The 19,017-nt window shown below is 40.4% G+C and overlaps 1 protein-coding gene across 1 annotated transcript in view; it reads right to left on the reverse strand.

Moving 5' to 3' along the window:
- Positions 1–2,608: 2,608 nt before the first annotated feature.
- LOC121502033 (transcriptional regulator ATRX homolog) overlaps positions 2,609–19,017 on the reverse strand; it is a 530,985-nt gene continuing 514,576 nt past the window's right edge. Inside the window, exon 12 of the mRNA XM_070283645.1 lies at positions 2,609–2,754. Within this exon, the coding sequence (XP_070139746.1) occupies positions 2,752–2,754 (3 nt within the window). The 3' untranslated portion in view covers positions 2,609–2,751. The remainder of the gene's footprint in view (positions 2,755–19,017) is intronic.

Raw genomic sequence — 19,017 nt, forward strand, 5'->3', positions numbered from 1 at the left:
GAGAAGGCACGCCGTATTGCGCTGTCTCTATAGGAAACCAATATTAATGCAAGTGCAAATGGCTTGAAGTCTCAAAATAATTACCCAAAACCGGTGCGCGACACTGGCGGATGGTTAACTGGTCGGATGCAACGGCCGATGCCTTGTATTAAATTGGCAAAAGGGACACGTGGCACTTGTGTATTAATTTCGCTCACAGATCGACACTTCTGTAGCGTTCGGCGTTGCAGTGAAAAAAGGAAGAAGGCGGATGTTTTGATCGTGTCGGAAATGATGCTTAATCGATTAATTCGTGCTGTCAACTGTCAATTTCGCACAGCTGATTGTGATCGACTAGGGCTGGAGCATACGATATGACTATCGTAAGGCGCGTATGTCAAATCTTTTGAATTTTACAACGTTAACCTTTTTGTCCAATGCTGCCCATTACATGAAGGAGCCGAAAACAAAGGGCAACGATCTCTGCCTGGCGAGCGAAGTTGTGTAACACCTTCCGTTATGCAAAAAGTTTAGACTGTACAGCAGCCGATTCTAACTGTACAATGTATGTATGTATGTAGGTATATGCGAATACCGTGCGAAGCGATGCGAAAAGGGTTTGTGTGAGTGTGGCCCTGCAGCGACACGTGCAAGGGTGCCTAAAATTATTAAAACGATATTTAATAATAATTGCTTAACTTTAACACACGTTCACGATCACTTCGGGGTCACCAAATGTTTAGAGGAGGCATTAATTTATGCCACATTTTTTTGCGAATATTTAACTGACAGAATTATGCGTGTGTCGGAACGGTGTTAAAAGAAAAGCCGAGAATGTGGTTCGATTTCAAATGATTTTATTGTGGTAGCGAGAGCGAACGAGCTGATCCGTACCAGCGATCAAAAGAGAAAAGCGAAAAATTCTGGAATATGATGGCCATATCTCAAATTATGCAAAAATTTTGAAAAACAGACAAGTTAGAATTTTTTTTCTAAAAATGTATCGAGCATTTGTATGGCAACTATATGATATATTCGTCCGATCCGGCCCGTTCCGACATATATAGCAGTGATATAGACTGTTGATGCTTATCAAGAATATATATACTTTATAGGGTCGGAAAGGTCTCCTTCACTGCTTTGCAAACTTCTGACTGAAAGTATAATACCCTGCAACTGTATAATAATTTCATGAAAATGATTAAACATCAAATTTTCCCCGAACATGAGAAATATCTGGAGGAGTCGCTCAAATATTTTTATAAAATGATGGCTGATACAGCGCTGGTTTCCAATATTCATGGACAACATTTCACATCTTGTTGTTGGGCACACGATAATGTCGAGAATGGAGTAGATACATGTGCTTGCCATTTCTTTACTGTACGTTCACAAAAATCATTAAAAATTATGTAAATGTATGTTAATTTGGAACATCGCTTCTGATCATTATACTTGAAAAATAAAATTATATTTACGCAAAAATAAATATACATCATTTTTTAATGGTGGAAATGGGATATGTCTTTTGCAGCCTTCACTTTTTCAGATTGGGTGGATGGGGTGTTTCACTTTGCCCAGACTGTTGAGAAACCGTTACAAGTGCATCCTTCACCCATCCAGATTTTGGTGAGCTAATTTCTCACACAAATTCGAGGTGGAGTGGGTGAAGGAAAATCAGAGTCTGTCCTTTTTAGGTAAAGTCTCGTGGGTGAGCGCTCTCCATACGAATGTACTTTGGCTTTTCCGTTATTGGCTTCTTCAATTGCATCCCCATACCGTTTTTAATTTGAAGGTCGTTGGTGAGCATCCTTCATCCGTATGTGCTTTGGATTTTCCGTTATGAGGCCTTCTTCAATTGCATTCCCATCCCTTTTTAAGTTTAAGGGTCGTGGGTGAACGTACATGTGTGGGTCAGGATCACTCCGGGCGAAGCAGGATCGCCGCCGTGCGCCCTTCATTGGGAAAACAAGTGACCTTTTTTCAAGTGAGGTATCTCACAGTGAAAATCACAGTCCAGGGTCGTGGGTGGGAACATGTTTCGACTCTGGCCCCCTTCTTCACTTACACCCCGTCCCTTTTTTAAGCGAGCATCGTGGGTGAACGTACATGTGATGCTCAGGATCATTCCGGTCGGAGCAGCATCGCCGCGGTGCGCCCTTTTTCAATTGCTTAACCCTCTCTTTTTTTAAGTAAGGGGTCGTCGGTGCACGTGCAACGCTCTGGAATCGCTACCGGGATCGCTCCGTTGCATTCGCACTCGTATCCATATCCCTGTGGGAACCCTTGAACACATGATCTCAAGTGTCCTTTTACATGCACTGACCTTAATTTATTCCATCTTTATTACCTCCTCTATTGACAGGTTGATATCTTCCCCTAATTAAGTGGATTTTTATTACCTAAACCACACTAATTTTGACAGCTAACCCATTAATTGCATTTTTATTACCCTTTTTACCGACATCAAAAGTCCCGTTAGTCGGCTATTATAACTACTGCTAGTTTTCTTTAAAAAACTCTTCGACTTGTAATTTGTGTGTTAATTTTTCTTCTTTAAGACTGTTAATGTATTATAAATTTATTTTCATAATTACATAATATCAAAAATAAAATCTGTGTTCACAAGTAGTAATTACAAAGTACAATTTTTATTAAGCAAAATAAAATTTTAGAAATGGCATATATATGACCGTAAACGTAACTTTTTATTTGAATCGTTTTTGGTTGTTGCAGTCCTTCTCGTCGGCGGTTGGTCTCTTCAAAATGGTTTTACTAAAAAAAAAAAAACGATTAAAAATTTCTGAAAAAACGTGTTTTTTATTTAAATAAGATTATTGATTAAACAGAATAGAAGGTAACCTCATAATACCAAAGCTTGCCGGTTTACCCAGCAAAAGTAGCTTATTGCACTATGCATGTACATATGTGTACCGTACATTTCAAGTGGAACTTGCGACACAAAGCACGTGCTTGTTCTGTTAGCAGTTAGTAGGCGCGAAGGAAATAAATAGAAAAGGGTGCGATAAAACTACTACTGGCGTGCTGCCGGATTGGTTGCTTGCATGCGTACTAAGTGGGTTAAGATTAAAGTTTTTAGTTTAGGGAGGCTATCAACATTAGATGTTATGGTGTACAAATCATTATAGTTTTGCACAGAGGACTCTAAAGAGTTTATGGAGTTTAAAGGATGTTCTACAGTGGGGCAATACTAATGGTAAAAAGGCTCCAGTGTTTCTTATTGGTACGTGAAAATTAAGATGACCCAGCAGTCAGCACTTTCCACGTCACCACGGATTAAGTTATATAAGAATGTAATACCTAGCATGGTCCTACAATTAGATAAAGAGGGTAAGTAAATTAGTAAGAGTCTAGTAGAATAAGACGGTAACCCAGTTTAAACCGCGTAAATGGGAGAGTAAAAAGTTCTTTTGAACCGATTCTAGGCGTTTACTGTGGGCTCCAAACGCAGGATCCATATTCTAAGTTGGATGAAAAAGTGAAGTATATAAAGAATTTGCAACATAGGGGTCATTGAATTCCTTCGACCACCATTTAATGAAACCAAGCACACCCCTGGCTTTATTCACCATGCACGAAATATGATCGATAAAGTCAAGTTTAGGATCTAGACGGACACCCAAATCATCAACTATATTAATTTTTTCCAAAGAGCAGCAGTTCAGCGTATAACTTTTAGGCTTTTAGTTTAATAAGTTCACGCGGCACCATGTTTAAAAATTGTTAAGATCTGTCTGTTAGTCTGACTGGCAAGAAGCGTCGACATGAGAATCGCTCGCCGCGGCGCTCGACTTGAAACACACGTTCACTAGTTTTATTATTATTTTTTTAATTGTATTGTTCGGCTAAAGGTTGAGGATACCAATTAGCACTCTAAGTAAATGACCAACCAACTCGCGGAGTAATGCGCGCCGATTTACATATGTATGTATTTATGTATGTCAAGACAGTTTTATTCTTTGATGTACGGCCGAATATAGGGACATATGTATGCATGTACGGAGAAATGCACAACGGGTCCGAAGAAGTGGAAGAAAAAACCCAAAAGAAACGGAGATAATTATGGTGCAGGAAAATAGATGTGGAGAAAATCGGATTTGGATATATGTAGATTTTTACGTTGTATAATTGCCGTGGTGTCGGAAATCTCGGTTGTCAAAAAATCGTACGCAGGTTGAGCGAAATTTAAATTTTGGACGACTACCGGCAATTAGACGGGAGGAAACGTTATACTTTTTTTTTTGCGGTAGCACCACCAAAGCTGCTGGGAAAAAAGGATTCCAGGACAATATCTTTATCCGGCGAAGGACCATGTTCAGGAGCGGGGTGGCCAGGAAATCCTCCGCAAAATGATTCAGTAGAAAATTTATCCCACAAAGCAGAAAAAACAGAAAATTCGGGGGTCAAAATTGACATTGGCATGGAGCGCCCGTTGCATATGTACCTATTTACATTCGTTTTAGTGCTAAACTTAACTTAGCCTAAGGGCCCTCTGCCGACCGAGAAGCCCAGTTTAACAGCGCGAGAGCGGGAGAACCGTGAATTGGAGCGGTGTAGCCGTCCCTAAGCTCGTCTAGGAGCGAGCGACGATCGGGAACACGGGTGCGTGCGATCATGAAGTCCGAGGAGCGGAGAGCGGGCGAGCGTTGCTAAGCTGGGAGCGCTTGAGCTTTTGGAAGCTTGGTGGGCAGAGGGGGGACAGAGACCTCCTGGCGTGAACATATTGCACACAAACTTTGACGTCATCAGCGTACATAAGAACTCTGGAGCTGGTGAAAACTTCGGGCAGATCGTTGATAAATAATGTAATACCTTACTGAAATATATGTGGTATAGATTACATCTGTCTGAAAGTTATTTCGGTAGCCCTTTATAAAAGATTGGTTGTAATTGATCTTCGCTTAATAAAACCATGTTGACATGGAGAAATTATTGACCTACACAGGTGCTGCAAATGAAGAGTACTGACATTTTAGAAAAGTTTAGGGATGGCCCAAAACTTAGAGATTCCTCTGTAGTTGTTTGCCTCCAATTTGCTACCTTTTTTTTTGAGAGGAATAATGAATGATTCCTTTCAGATAAGGGTAAATTCGTAATTCTACGAGCTTTGAGTTGGACGTGCTTTACATCGCTCTACATTTATTCAAAGTTTTCTTAGTGAAATCCTATTTATCAAAGCCCAAATTTTCGGCAAGTGGTCGGTGTTTCCGTGAACTTCTTAATCCGTAAACAACCGGACCTTTTTAAATAAAGTCTGTGACTTTATCGTCGTAAAACAATTTCGGTTTTACAATTGCCTTGCCTTTCTATTCTTGTGCATTGTGTTTACCGCTTATCGCTGCATCGCCTTGTGTTGTTGTTGGCGCTAGCTAAATCAATAACACAAATTTCTTATTTTTCGGCGCTTAGATAAAAGCTTTTATTTTTGCGCTCTTCGCTTTTTGTTTTGATCGGTCTGTTCGCCGCGAAACTTAAACAATTTTTATTTTTCAAATAAACAATTGTATAATTTGTTTTGATCGGCCATTTCGTCGCGCATATAAATTAATCCAATTCGTGATTTACTTGGATAAAGTATTTTTTTATTCCAAAAATGGCTACGTGTTGTTTCTCTAAGTGCCCGAACGGCCAAAAAATTTTTTCGCGGCATGTCACTGTCTACTGCTGGCTCTGTGATAATATCGCTCACATTGGATGCGCCGATCTGGGGCAAAATGGATCGCGTATCACCGACCGCATTCGTGAAAATCCTGGATTGGACTGGACGTGCCCGAGCTGCCTGCATATCAAATCCGATATGCGGGTCTTCATGAGGCAGACTCAACTGGAGTTTCAGTCGTTGGCGGCCGGCTTTAAGGAGTTGTCAACTCGCTTCCAGAAGGCGGAACACCATTTCAAGTCGCTAAAACTGCCAAGTGACCCCGCAAACAAAAACAGGAGCAACCTGTCTGAAAAGTTCTTATCTCTTCCAGACCCTGAATGCCCCCTTATGCAGTTCACCCCACGTGCCAAGCCTGCAGCCGTGGATAATGGCTCTGGTGATGATGCAGCATCGATCACAACTTCTATGGTTGAAGATCTTGTCAGGCCGTTGGATCAGCAGCCTGTCAACGTTGTCCAGGCGTCAACGTTGCACGCTGCAGCCTCTGCTGAAGTTGCTGCACCAGTCCCCATTCTCGGAGGGGGCGAAGCCACCATGCTCCCGGTTCAGCAGCCTGTCTACACCGATCAGGCATCCACGTCGCGTGCTGCTGCCATCAACGACGCGTCGGTGGTGTCAAATCCCAACCCAGTGGCTCCCCCGGTGGTCACTATCTCGGTGCCGGCCGTTACCAGAAGCGGCCCCCAACAGTCGACAATTTCTGGCGTTGCCAAACGCGGACCGGTGCCTTTGGCTGGTGTTGCTCCGAAAAAACAGATTTTTGTTTCCCGCCTCAATCCAGATGCTTCTGAGGGCGACGTTAAAACCCACTTGAGCAGCAAATTGAATGTTTCTGTTACTGAATTTAGTGTCTCCAAATTCAATTTTAAGGAAAGACGTGATATATCTTCGTTTAAAATTACAATTTCTGACCTACTATTTTCTAAGGCTCTTGATCCTTCTTTGTGGCCTGAGCATGCAATTGTTCATGAATTCGAACACAAAAGTACTCCTCGAGCTCGCGGGCCTCGAACTCCTTCAATTAGGCCTCCAAAAAACTAATAGACTCTTTTGTTCTCCACTATCAGAATGTTCGTAGTTTACTTGGCAAGCTCAGTAGGCTACACGTCAATAGTGTCTCTTTCGATGCCAATGTTATTGTCTTTACAGAAACATGGCTCAACTCCTCTGTGTCTGACTCTGAGATTTTTTCAGGGAACTATACCATCTTTAGACGTGATCGTCCTATACGGACAGGCGGTGGTGTTCTCATTGCGGTTAAATCCGATCTGGTTTCCAATATCATTTCTAAAACTGACACTGATATAGAGTTTGTGGCGGTTCGCATCCAGGTTTACGATTATTCTATATACGTTTCATGCTCGTATATTCCACCTAGGTCTGACACTGATATTTATATGCAGCATTTATCCTTAATTCAAGAAATTCATTCTTCCCTTGGTATTAATGACCACCTTATCGTCACGGGTGATTTTAATCTACCCTCCATTTCCTGGATGCCCTTACCTGATTCAAATGTTCTTGTTCCCACCTCACCCCACGATTTAATTCATGGTCTCATTGACCATTCATTGGGACAATTAAATTTTGTTAGGAACTGCAGTAATAACGTCTTAGACCTCATCTTTGTCTCTGAGTTTGCCAATGCCTACGCCACTAGAATTGACCCTCTTTCTAGTCCTGAGGACGCTTATCATCCCACTTTGGAGCTAACCCTCGAAGCCTCCACACCATTATTATTGTGTCCGGAAGCTGAGCCTGCAACGTTTCGTTGCTTTCGAAAAGCTAAGTTTACAGAAATGAACCACCACTTATCCTTAACGGATTGGACTTTCTTGAACTCCACAGAGGATCCCTCAGACATTGTTAAGCGTTTCTATGAAATAATGTACTCAGTTTTCGACATGTACATATGTCCCTTCATTTCCCTCACCAGAAGTTTCTCATAAGCCCCCTTGGTTTTCTCGTCGGCTTTCATATCTAAAAAATCTGAAATCCAGACTGTTTAAAAAGTACAGCAAATCTGGTCTTCAAGTCGACCATTCGAGATATTTAACTGCTCGTACAAATTTCCTAGCACACAATTCTGAATGCTACAGAAACCACTTAAATCGGTGCAAAATTGAGTTTCAGGCTAACCCGAAGCAATTTTACGCTTTTGTAAACTCGAAACGGAAATCTCAACAATTTCCTTCATGTCTTCATTTCGATAATGCATCCGCTTCCAATGAGCCTGATATCGCGAACCTGTTCGCAAAGTTCTTCCAGACTACATACTCACAAACTAATTTCGATAATAACTCAGAGTATTCTTTTCCACTCCCGCATTCCAATTGCATTTTTATGCCTGTAATCAGCGAAGATGGTGTTCTTCATAATCTTAAAACAATCAAACTTTCCTTTTCCTCTGGTCCAGATCTTGTACCTAGCTGTGTTCTGAGAAATTGTGCCAGCTCATTATGTAGACCATTGCCTAGACTTTTTCAGTTATCACTTCAGCATTCGTTTTTCCCCAAAGTTTGGAAAGAATCGTTTATCATTCCGCTTCATAAAAAGGGCAGTAAATCTAATATTGAACACTATAGAGGTATAGCAAAACTTAGTGCGATTCCCAAATTATTCGAATTTCTAAATACTACTCAGCTTCAGCACCAATGTAGCTCAATAATGTCCCCCTCACAGCATGGCTTCATGAAACGTAAATCAACGTCTACAAATCTCCTTGAGTTTGTTGCTGTCATTAGAAACGCATTTAAAAATAACACCCAAACCGATGTTATCTTTACAGATTTCAGCAAAGCTTTCGATTCGGTGAATCATCAAATACTGCTGAAGAAACTTTGTCTGTTGGGTTTTCCGGTTACGTTGATCAAGTGGATTTCTACTTATTTGTCGAACCGTACTCAAAGAGTTGCATTCAAGGGTTCATTCTCAAACCTTGTTCACGTGACTTCTGGTGTTCCTCAAGGGAGCCACCTCGGTCCTCTTCTATTTGGCATTTTTATAAATGATCTGCCCCAAGTTATTCTCCACTCTTACGTCTTGATGTATGCTGATGACGTAAAACTATGTTTGCCTCTTGTGAATCCTGACTCTGCTCAGCTTTTGCAAGCTGATTTAAACAACATGATGTCCTGGTGCACTCACAATTTATTGTTCCTTAACAACTCCAAATGTAAATACGTCGTTTTACCGCAGAAATTGTTTCCAGGCTAACTATTCCTTAGGCACGAGTGTCCACTCTGTAACGGATCTTGGTGTTCTATTTACCCACAACTTGAGCTTCACCGATCACATCGGTATAATTGTTGGTAAAGCAAAGGGTGTTTTTGCTTTCGTAAAACGATGGTCTAAGGAATTCGATGATTCCTACACTACAAAACTTTAATATATATCCCTGGTTCGGCCCATACTCGAATATTGTTCGTGCGTATGGTCCCCTCAATATGCAAAGTATCAGGATCTTATTGAATCGGTACAGAAACAATTCCTTTTGTTCGCTCTTCGGGGTTTAGACTGGGACCCACATCGCCACCTTCCTCCGTATGCCGACAGACTACGCCTTCTGGACCTGCCCTCTCTTAAGGATCGTCGGACCTGCCATGGCGTGATGTTCCTGCATAAATTAATAAATGGATATATTTTTTCCAGTAATCTTCTTAAACAAATACGCTTTTCAGTTCCTTCTAGGCCATCACGTTACTTTCGGCCTATAGCTTTGGATATTTGTAAAACTAATTTCGAGGCACACGATCCTTTTCGCGTTTTATGTTCGCTTTACAACGACATGTACTCTCTGTTATATTTTGAAATGTCATTAGACTTTAACAAAAATAATATCTTAAGACACCTATCCTTGCCTCTGACCACCTGATGTGAGTCGGAGCATATCATTAAAAAACACTCCTTATCCGGTCTGAGGTAAGGATATGGATTTAAAATGGCAGATATTTGCTATTCTTAATAAATAAATAAGGTAAACAATTTGGGTTTTTTTTTAAATTATTTTATTCTCGCCGGAAACGTTCAATGCCATTTGAACTTTACCTGGCACTTAAAAGGTTTGGTAAATATGGTACAAATAGGTATGGGCCTAGACTATATACAGTTGTTTACAAAATTTTTACATATTTACAAAAAGTTTACAGTTACATATTAATGAACAAAACGGGAAGACAGATCGCTGGGGTGTAGTCTTTTAAGTCTCTTAAGAGATTGCGGGTCGGCCAGCCTTCTAGCCAGTGGATTTGGGTAAGCCATTAGCCTGTCCGTGTAGTGTCTGCTGTGATCGTTTAGGAGGTCGCCCACCGGAACAAGGCGTAGATCGTTCTGGATGGCCTGGTTTGTGACGTACCAGGGAAGCCCGGATGCCCGTGCACGTGCTTGAATGCAGTACCCCATATTTCGATCGCATACGTGCAGGTTGGCGTAAGGATTGCCTTGAGCAGCAAAACCTTCGTTGAAAGCTGGAGACTCTTGGAGCTCAGGAGCCAATCGAGCTTCTTTAGTTTGCGAATGCACTTGGCTTTGATTGCCGTGATGTGGGTGTTCCAAATGAGGCGGTGATCCAAGTGTACACCAAAGTGGCAGTGAGGGTTGGCGTTTTTGATTGTGTCTCCATTGTAAATGTGGACGATGTCGATCACAAGCCTTAGAGAGAAAGTGACGCAAACCGACTTGCTGCAGTTTATGGCAATGTTCCATTGCTTGGTCCAGTGCTCCATCGCACGCAGCCAGCCCTGAACTGCAGCCGAGGCTGCCAGCTGAGACGTGTGGGACGCAAGCAAGGCCGTGTCGTCAGCGTATGTAGCCAGAAGCATGCAAGCGTTTGTGGTGGGCGACGAAACTGGCATATCACTTGTGTACATGGTGTATAGGAACGGACCAAGTACACTTCCTTGGGGCACTCCTGCGTGAATGTGTGCCAAGCTGGATCGTGATTCCCTTACTGCTACCTCGAAGGTTCAATCGGCAATAAAAGACCTCAGGATGGCAAAATAGGGTGCAGGGAGAAGTTCCTTGATTTTGTAGAGGAAGCCCGCGTACCACACCTTGTCAAAGGCTTGTTAAAAGCTAGCACTCCTTTGGGTGGAAGAGCCTTTGCCTCTCGATTGTCGATGACAGGAGTCTTTTTTAGATTAAGCGCCTTTAATTGCAACGTGACTTCTTGCGGCGTGGTGTGTCTAATGGGGCGCGCTGACTGAATGGGAGCGCTTAAGAAGTTCGCAACCTCGTCGCGGTGTGAAGCGTCAGGAAGTTCAAGAGTGAAGGTAGCAGACATATGTTCAGCAAAAGCGTTAGCTTTGTCGGAGTTTTTTTTTAAGCCATTGCCCACTGTGGTTCTGTATTGGGGATTGGACAACTGGCTGTCTTTTAATTCCTCTCGTTAGCTTCCATATCGAAAAATCGCTTGTTTTCGCTTGCAACCTGATCAGCCTGTTAGTAACGCTGGATAGTAGCTGCTTAGTTGATCAAGCTGTGCCCTTGCCTCCGGAGTTAGTAAGGGCGCCCTAGTAGGTGGGACACCATATTGGCGCTGAGGTGGCGTAGCTCTCTGGGCGGCTTCAGTGATTGTGGAAGTGAAGCAATCAACGTATGTATTCGGATCGCTGCTGGTTGTAATTGGTGTGTTGTAATTGGTGTGAGCATCGATGAAGGGCTTAAAAGTGGCAACGTATGAATGTGCCGGCAGGATTCTAGAGGCTCCTTTATGGAATTGTGCTTCTTCATTTAACAGCAAGAGCAACGGGAGGTGGTCACAACATAGCTCGGTGAAACCTTTTGAGATGCCAAAGTCTATTGAACTGAGGGTGGCGTATGCACGATAGGGGTAGCAATACAATATCAACATTGACATTGGCCAGGACAAAGCTGAGGGTCCGGCCCCTGGCACACATTCTGTAGTTGCCCCACCATCTATGTTTGAGGTTCCAATCACCTGCAGCAAGAAATCTCCGAGATTGGAGAGGAGCGTCGTGAAATCTGCTTCTGTCCACCTGACAGCAGGAGGGCAATACACCGAAGCAACGTTGAACCTACCTCTTCTTAAAGATATCTCAATTGAGACGGCTTGAATGTGCTCTTCCGAAAGAGTGAGAGAGAGTTGATGGGATATGCCCGACTTGACGAGGATCGCTGCACCCCCATGTCTCCGGTCGTCCGAATGATCGGCTTTGTGCAAGGTGAAGCCAGGAATCCTGAAGGTTGACCGCGAGCAGAGCCGGACTTCTGACAACAAGAGGATGTCAATTTCGTATAGCTTTGATATCTTTTAGTAACTTTATTTATATTTCCAGTAATATTTTGTAATTCCTTGATGGTTATTCTTGATAACGCATCAGCTACGTAATTATCTTTACCCTTGTGAGGTGTCGTTTGACTCCCCACAAATAAGCGCCAGCCAACAACAACAGCGGCCAGCGCCAGCGGCCAAGCAACAACAACAACCGCCGCCAACGCTCATGGAGAGCCACAACAACCACAGCAGCAGCCGAACAACAACAACAGCAGCAGAAAAACGCAAAACCAAAACCGACCGGCGCCGGCCAAGAGCCGAAACCAAGCAAAGCTCGCGCGAATAACTAAAGTAAATTTCTGTATTTCCATTAATATGTAAGCTTAGTCACGCGATGTAAGAATTATATGTAAGCGCTAGAAGTAATAATTATCTTAGCTTAAGCGATAGTCTTTGTTTACCTTTCACCCACCGTTCTCGCATCACCAGCAGCCACACACACACACCAGCGCAGCGACGACAAACTCACCACGAGAAAGTGGTCACGTGACCCAACGCCGCATACGTGCGAGCGAGAGGGAACAACCCCCGAAAATAGGCGCGCGCCAAAGGAAAGAGCGAGAGCCAAGAAGTACCGAAACTTCGAGAAGCGAAAAACGGTGTTACAAAACTTGCAAAGGCGAGTGCCAATTTTTCACTCTTGCGGACGTGACGAAAATGTAAAACTTCGAGCCAGATTTTTGCGATTGCTGAGTGCGGTTTACAGTGAGCATCGAGTGATCCAACCCGAGACCAGCAGGCGGGTTCCCGACTAGGAAGTCCCAAGTGACCAAGGAGACCACCAGGAGGGCAGCCAGTGCACTGTGGGGCGAACGACCACTTTTTGTGGCATTAATTAATAACTTTAAGACGAGTTAAAATTTTTAAGTTCTGTTTTTTGAATCAAGTTTAATATAAAAAAAGGAAAATATTTTACTCAAAATGGGCGTGGTCTCGCCTTTTTTTAAGGATTAAAAATTTTTTTTCAGTGCTAAAAAAATTTTTTTTTTGCTATTTTTTATGTATAATAAACAAGTATTGCATAATAAAACAAATATGTAAAAATTGTCTTCTAAATATTTTTTTTTTAAGTCAAATCACATAATTTTTCATTTGCTTGGGCAGGCGACCAAGCATATGCAGTACTCTAAGATTCTGAAGCCTCTTATTCAAAAAAACTTAAATGAAACAACCTAGTTTTCTGTAATATGACTTGAATGTATACAGATTTATTATAACATGAATAAAAATTGCAATATCTTTACCAATATTGGTCGTTTAAACGTTCTAAAGGGTAAAAAACTCGATATTTTTCAAATGTAAGGTAATCATCTTTAAATTTAAATTTCAGAGAAAGTGCGCAAAAGTGCACCTTGATACTCACAGAATATAACAAGAATTACCAAATCTACAATATATATCCAATTTTAGAGGTGGACTGTGCTGGACTCACTTTATAACTCAATTTTAATATTGGACTACACTTAAATTTTATATAATTTATAAGGGTTACAAATTATACAAGATTGCGGGGGCACCTATTACATTTCTGGAGTTAAATTCCGCTAACATATATTACGAAGCACCATGAATGAGATTGCATCAAAAAATTAGCATTTTATTTAGATTTTTTACATTTTTTTAGCATTTAAAATCTGCAGAATAAAAACGCGATTTAACAGCGCTCACTTCTCGTTGCATTAACAGCTAACTTTAACAGCGAATAACTTAACAGAGCGCGTCAATGTTAATTTTTTGGGTATGTAACATGTTAGATTAATGTTATAAGAATACATTCCGGTTAAAAAAAAAGTATTTTAACAACTTTTAAAAAATGGGTTTATGCCAGATAAGGTGGTCGTTCGCCCCATAGTGCAGTGGCCAGCGAGAGCCTTCGACGAGGGGGGCCAACAGTGTCGGAGAGCCCGCAAGCCAATTCCAGCCACCGGCTGACGACTTTTTGGAGGAGATCAACCAGGCGATCTCGGAGAGCGTGTGCCCGGCCCAGGACCAGCGGCGGAGCACCAGGAGATCACGCGTGTGTGTGTGTGCGTGAGAGCGAGATGGGAGAGTGATTAGAGTGAACGGCATTTTGGTCAGCGAGAATCACGTGCAATGAGAAATTTCTCGAAGGCCTCGATGCGGTGTCACCCAGAGTAGGCTAGATTTAAACCATTGAATAACCATGACCTAACCTAACATAACACTGAGAGAAACTTGAACCAAGAAATAAAATGAACAAAACGTAACCCAAAGCAAACTGAAAAACTTAATAAAACTATTTGTACATACATATCTGAACACAAACCTGCCGCTGCCATGTTTTTTTCCATTGACTTCTTGGATTTTGAGAAAGGGGTGGACCAAATTCTTACGAAAACTATTGCTAATTAGGAAATAAATATTTCTCACATGATTAAAAACACAACGCATTGCCATGTCTCCGCCCCAAATAAATTCGGGAAATATTTTACCGAAAATTTAGATCTTTTCTGCCACTGTTTGCCTACACTGTGAAAAATAAAGCACGCGCGAGAATGAAATAAATCAATAAAAATGCTCCAATAAATATATTTCTCGACTATTTTACTACAACTCATAGGAAAAGAATACAATCAAGCTGGCCACGCATAAATATAAATATTTCCAAAATGCCTAGATTTTAGGCCATAAATTCTGCCCTAGAAAAATGTGTTTCCCATAATCGATCCCCTCTCTCGGTCTCCTCGTAGCGAATGCTAAGAGCCAGGCCCAATACGCGTTACCGCTAACCTTTTCCGCTCTTCTGCCAATACCGAATCAATCGCTTTTCTTACTCAGTATCCCGGTGGCTGACACGGGTGCATGGCATAACGCCCAGTGTCATAGCGCCCACGGGCGTTCTGTCACTTTTAAAAGTGTCATATCGCCCGCGGGCTTTCCGTCACATTTTGAAAGTGTCATATCGCCCGCGGGCGCTATGTCATTTTTCTTGTGGGCCTTATGACACTATGAGAAGTGTATTAACGCCCGAACCTAATAACAATGAAATACCTGGTATAAATGGGCGCCCAGCATATTTTTTTTGGGAGAATCGAGTGCTCAATATTGTAAGAAGCGCCGCAGGCAATAATGTTTAAATGAAATAAATGACATGTTAACACAATTTTGTATTTAAATTTACTTTATTAAAAGCGCGCGATTTTTATGTAAAACAATTTTTGCTTGCTTAATATCGTAAGAAGCGCCGCAGGCAAAATTTTTTTTACATAAAAATCGCGCGATTTTTATGTAGCCCGTGGGCGCTATGACACTGGGCGTTATGACATGCACCCGCTGACACCTTACATCTTCTCGTCAGCCTACCGAGCGTCAAAAGCCTTCTGTCCCAGATCTTTACAAATATTTTCGGTAAAGAGACCCTGGACGTGACTGAGTATATCCCAGCCGTCGAAACTTCTTTACACCCTTTAGATACTCTACTGTAAAAGTATATTCCTCTAGTTCAAGTCTCATTCGTGTAAGTTTGGAACTGGGGTTCACCATTGAAAATAGGTAGGTAAGTGCTCTGTGATCTGTTTTGACAGTGAAGTGTCTACCATAAATATATGGTCTGAAATGTGTTATTGCCTAATGAATAGCTGCTAGCTCTTGTTCTGTTGCGCTCTTGTTGCTTTCGCCTTTTGTAAAAGATCTTGATGCGTAAGCCACTGGAAGCTGTAGTCCATTTTTGTTTTGTGTAACGACTGCTCCACAAGCATGTTTGCTGGCATCTGTAAATATGCAAAATTCTTTGCTAAAGTCTGGATATTGTAACAGAGTTGGGTTTATTAACGCTGATTTGAGATGTTCGAAGACTTTTTGGCATTCTGTTGTCCATTCGAATTTTACATCTTTCTTGCATAATCTTGTTATGTGACGGGAATAATCAGCAAAGTTTCTTATAAACCGTCTGTAATAATTACAAAATGCAACAAATCTTCTAGCGCTGTCCGCGTCGTGCGTGACTGGATAATTTTGAAGAACGTATTTTTTGTCGTCGGGAAAGATTCCTTTGTCTGTGTACTTATGCCCTAGAAAAGTGACTTCGTGCATAAAAAATGAACATTTTTCAGGATGCAACTTTAGGTTATGTTGCCTACATTTCTCGAAGTTAAGTTGCCTACATTTCTCAGTTAAGTTCTTGAGCATATGTTTTTCGGAACATACTATGACTATTAAGGGGGTATCCTGAATTAAAAGGTCAAAAAAATAGATTTTTTTTGATTGCTTAAATCGATAGATAAACTATCTAATATACCACAACAATTTCAGAAGCCAATTCGAAGTATTTTCGAAGATAGAGATGAAAGCAAAGGAGCGCCGAGCAGGTTTGCGAGCGCTTGGGCGAACTTTGAAGCGCGTTTTCTCCACTTTTCATTTTTACGATTCTTTTGAATTGGCGGGAAAGATAACAAAAAAACTTATTGACCGATTGAAACGAATAAAGGCTTATTCTCTTTAGAATTAACTTCTCTTCTAAATGAACTAAAACGGTTGTTGAAAACCATTTTTTATATTTTTTACAGCATGTTAAAGTCAATATTATATCCCGAAAAATGCATTTTTTTTTTAAACCTGAATAAAAGTTCCGATTTCACGATTTTCTCCGGGTTTTCTTAGTTCAAATAGAAAATGCACTTATAAAAATTGAAAATTTTTTTGAATTTTTTGTTTCAGACAAGAATTACGAGCTACACATTTCCCGCCAATTAGGAACTGCTGTGACGAGGCGCTTCAGTGAACTACTTATAAGTCCGCCATTTTGAAATATTTTTTTTTTGTTTTAATTTATTTAAGCACTTTAAATATGTATAAAAATATACCAAAAATTGCAAGAAGCTTGGTCGTTTCTTTACCTTCCAAAACAAATCGCGAAAAACAACTAATTTTTGGCCTCCTAATTCAGGATACCCCTTTAAGTCATCCATATAAAGAAATGGTTGCGAAGGTTCTAATCCAGAAAAACCCATAGTCATAATTCTCTAAAAAGAATTTAGCGCTATTTTTAAGCCAAATGGTAATTGCGTGAAGCGATATGAACCATTGTTCATTGAAAAGGATGTGATATCCCGTGAACTTTTTTCGAGTTCAATTTGGTGAAAACCTGACATTTAATCAAGGCATGAAAAATATTTGGCTCTACCTAGTTTATCATGAATTCTAGTGAGTGGAAATTTATCAGACAAGAGTTTTTTATTGATTTGATGATAGTCAATTACTAATCTATATTCTTTCTTTTCCGAATTTGGAAGTGACTTTTTGGGTACTAGCAAGAGTTGGCTATTATAAGGCGATACAGAGGGTTCCACTATTTTATCATTGAGCTTTTGGACTTGTTTTTGGATCTCGTCTTGGTGACTATGAGGATTTCTATAATTTTTTATATATACCGGTTCGTCATCATTCAATCTCACTTTATGTTTATAAAAATTACACAGGTACACAGCCAAAAATTTCCACGAACCATTTCAAGTTTTCCATGATATTTGGGTGCTCCTGAGTAAAAGTCCCATACAAAATTATTTTCCATCACCTACAGGTTCCGCGATATACCTAAGAATACAAAAAACCTATGTTTGCCGACATTTTGAATTACGTGGCCTATATAATTGGACTTACCTTTATTATTTTTGGAAGGACCTACTCTCAATACATCACGGCACTACTAAAAAATAGTCCCAATCGTGAACCATTGCCCATGTCTTTGGAATTCGACGCCAATACATACATATCTACTACTATTTTATAGGTTGCCTTGACTTATTTGAAATTTGACAGCAAATAGGAGTAGATAATAAAACCAAAAAAGCTGTTTTATTCGTTTAATAAATCCAATAAAATGTCCTCATGAAAACGCTTTAAACCGAAATTAAAGAATACAATGAACAATAGATTCAATGAATATTTAAAATTAGTTCCATATAAGATTTAATTCTCAGAATTGTTTTTTCATCACAGAAATGTTGAAAATTTTGGGAGTTTCAACTTTGGCGTCGAATTCCAAAGACATGGGCAATAGTTCACGATTGGGACTATTTTTTAGTAGTGCCGTGATGTATTGAGAGTAGGTCCTTCCAAAAATAATAAAGGTAAGTCCAATTATATAGGCCACGTAATTCAAAATGTCGGCAAACATAGGTTTTTTGTATTCTTAGGTATACCGCGGAACCTGTAGGTGATGGAAAATAATTTTGTATGGGACTTTTACTCAGGAGCACCCAAATATCATGGAAAACTTGAAATGGTTCGTGGAAATTTCACAAAGTTTAATTTTGTGTTCCTGTGTTATTAGTAGTGATTGATTCGGTTTCTAGTCCGAATACATCGCTGTACTTGGTGCATAGTGTTGGTAATTGTTTATTAAATTGTAGCGGAAAGTTTTTTGAAAGTTGGGTTAATATTGTTGTTTCTCGGGTTTTTTAGTCTGTTTGAACTACATCATAGTTTGAAAGTGATTCATTTTGAATGTTGTTAATGTAAACTACCTGATCTGTTTTTGTTGTATTTAATAGTCTTATGCATTTTGGACTGTTGCTATGGTATTCGCAATATAAATACCATGCTGGATTTCCTGATTCGGAATTAATATGTTGTTGGAATTATGGAATTATGGAGTTGTTGCCAGAACTGTATGTTATTGGAACATAAATCGGATATTTTGATTATTTTGTCTAATTATAAGCCAGTCTTCAGACGGCTTGAAATCTAATTGACAGTTGTATTTTTTAATAAAGTCGATTCCTAGTATTCCATCACAAGGAATAGCGAATTGTAAATTTACTATATGGTTTGCATTTCAATGGAAGTTAATCCTTCTGATTTGGTAACCTCCTGACTGATACCCGGTATATTGATAATATCATTATTTTGGATGTTTTGGAAAATGTCGGAATTTTCCTTTAATAGGGATATTTCCGCACCTGTGTCTAGTAGAAAAACTACTTATTTTCCTGTTGCTACATTTATAAAAGTGACGAATGTGCTTTGACTGAGATTGATGGTGTGAATTTTAATGTTTTCTACTGCTGTGTATCTAAAGGTGCTTGGGAGTTTCCGGAAG

The sequence above is a fragment of the Drosophila kikkawai genome, chromosome 2R, assembly GCF_030179895.1.
Source record: "Drosophila kikkawai strain 14028-0561.14 chromosome 2R, DkikHiC1v2, whole genome shotgun sequence".
Lineage (NCBI taxonomy): Eukaryota > Metazoa > Arthropoda > Insecta > Diptera > Drosophilidae > Drosophila > Drosophila kikkawai.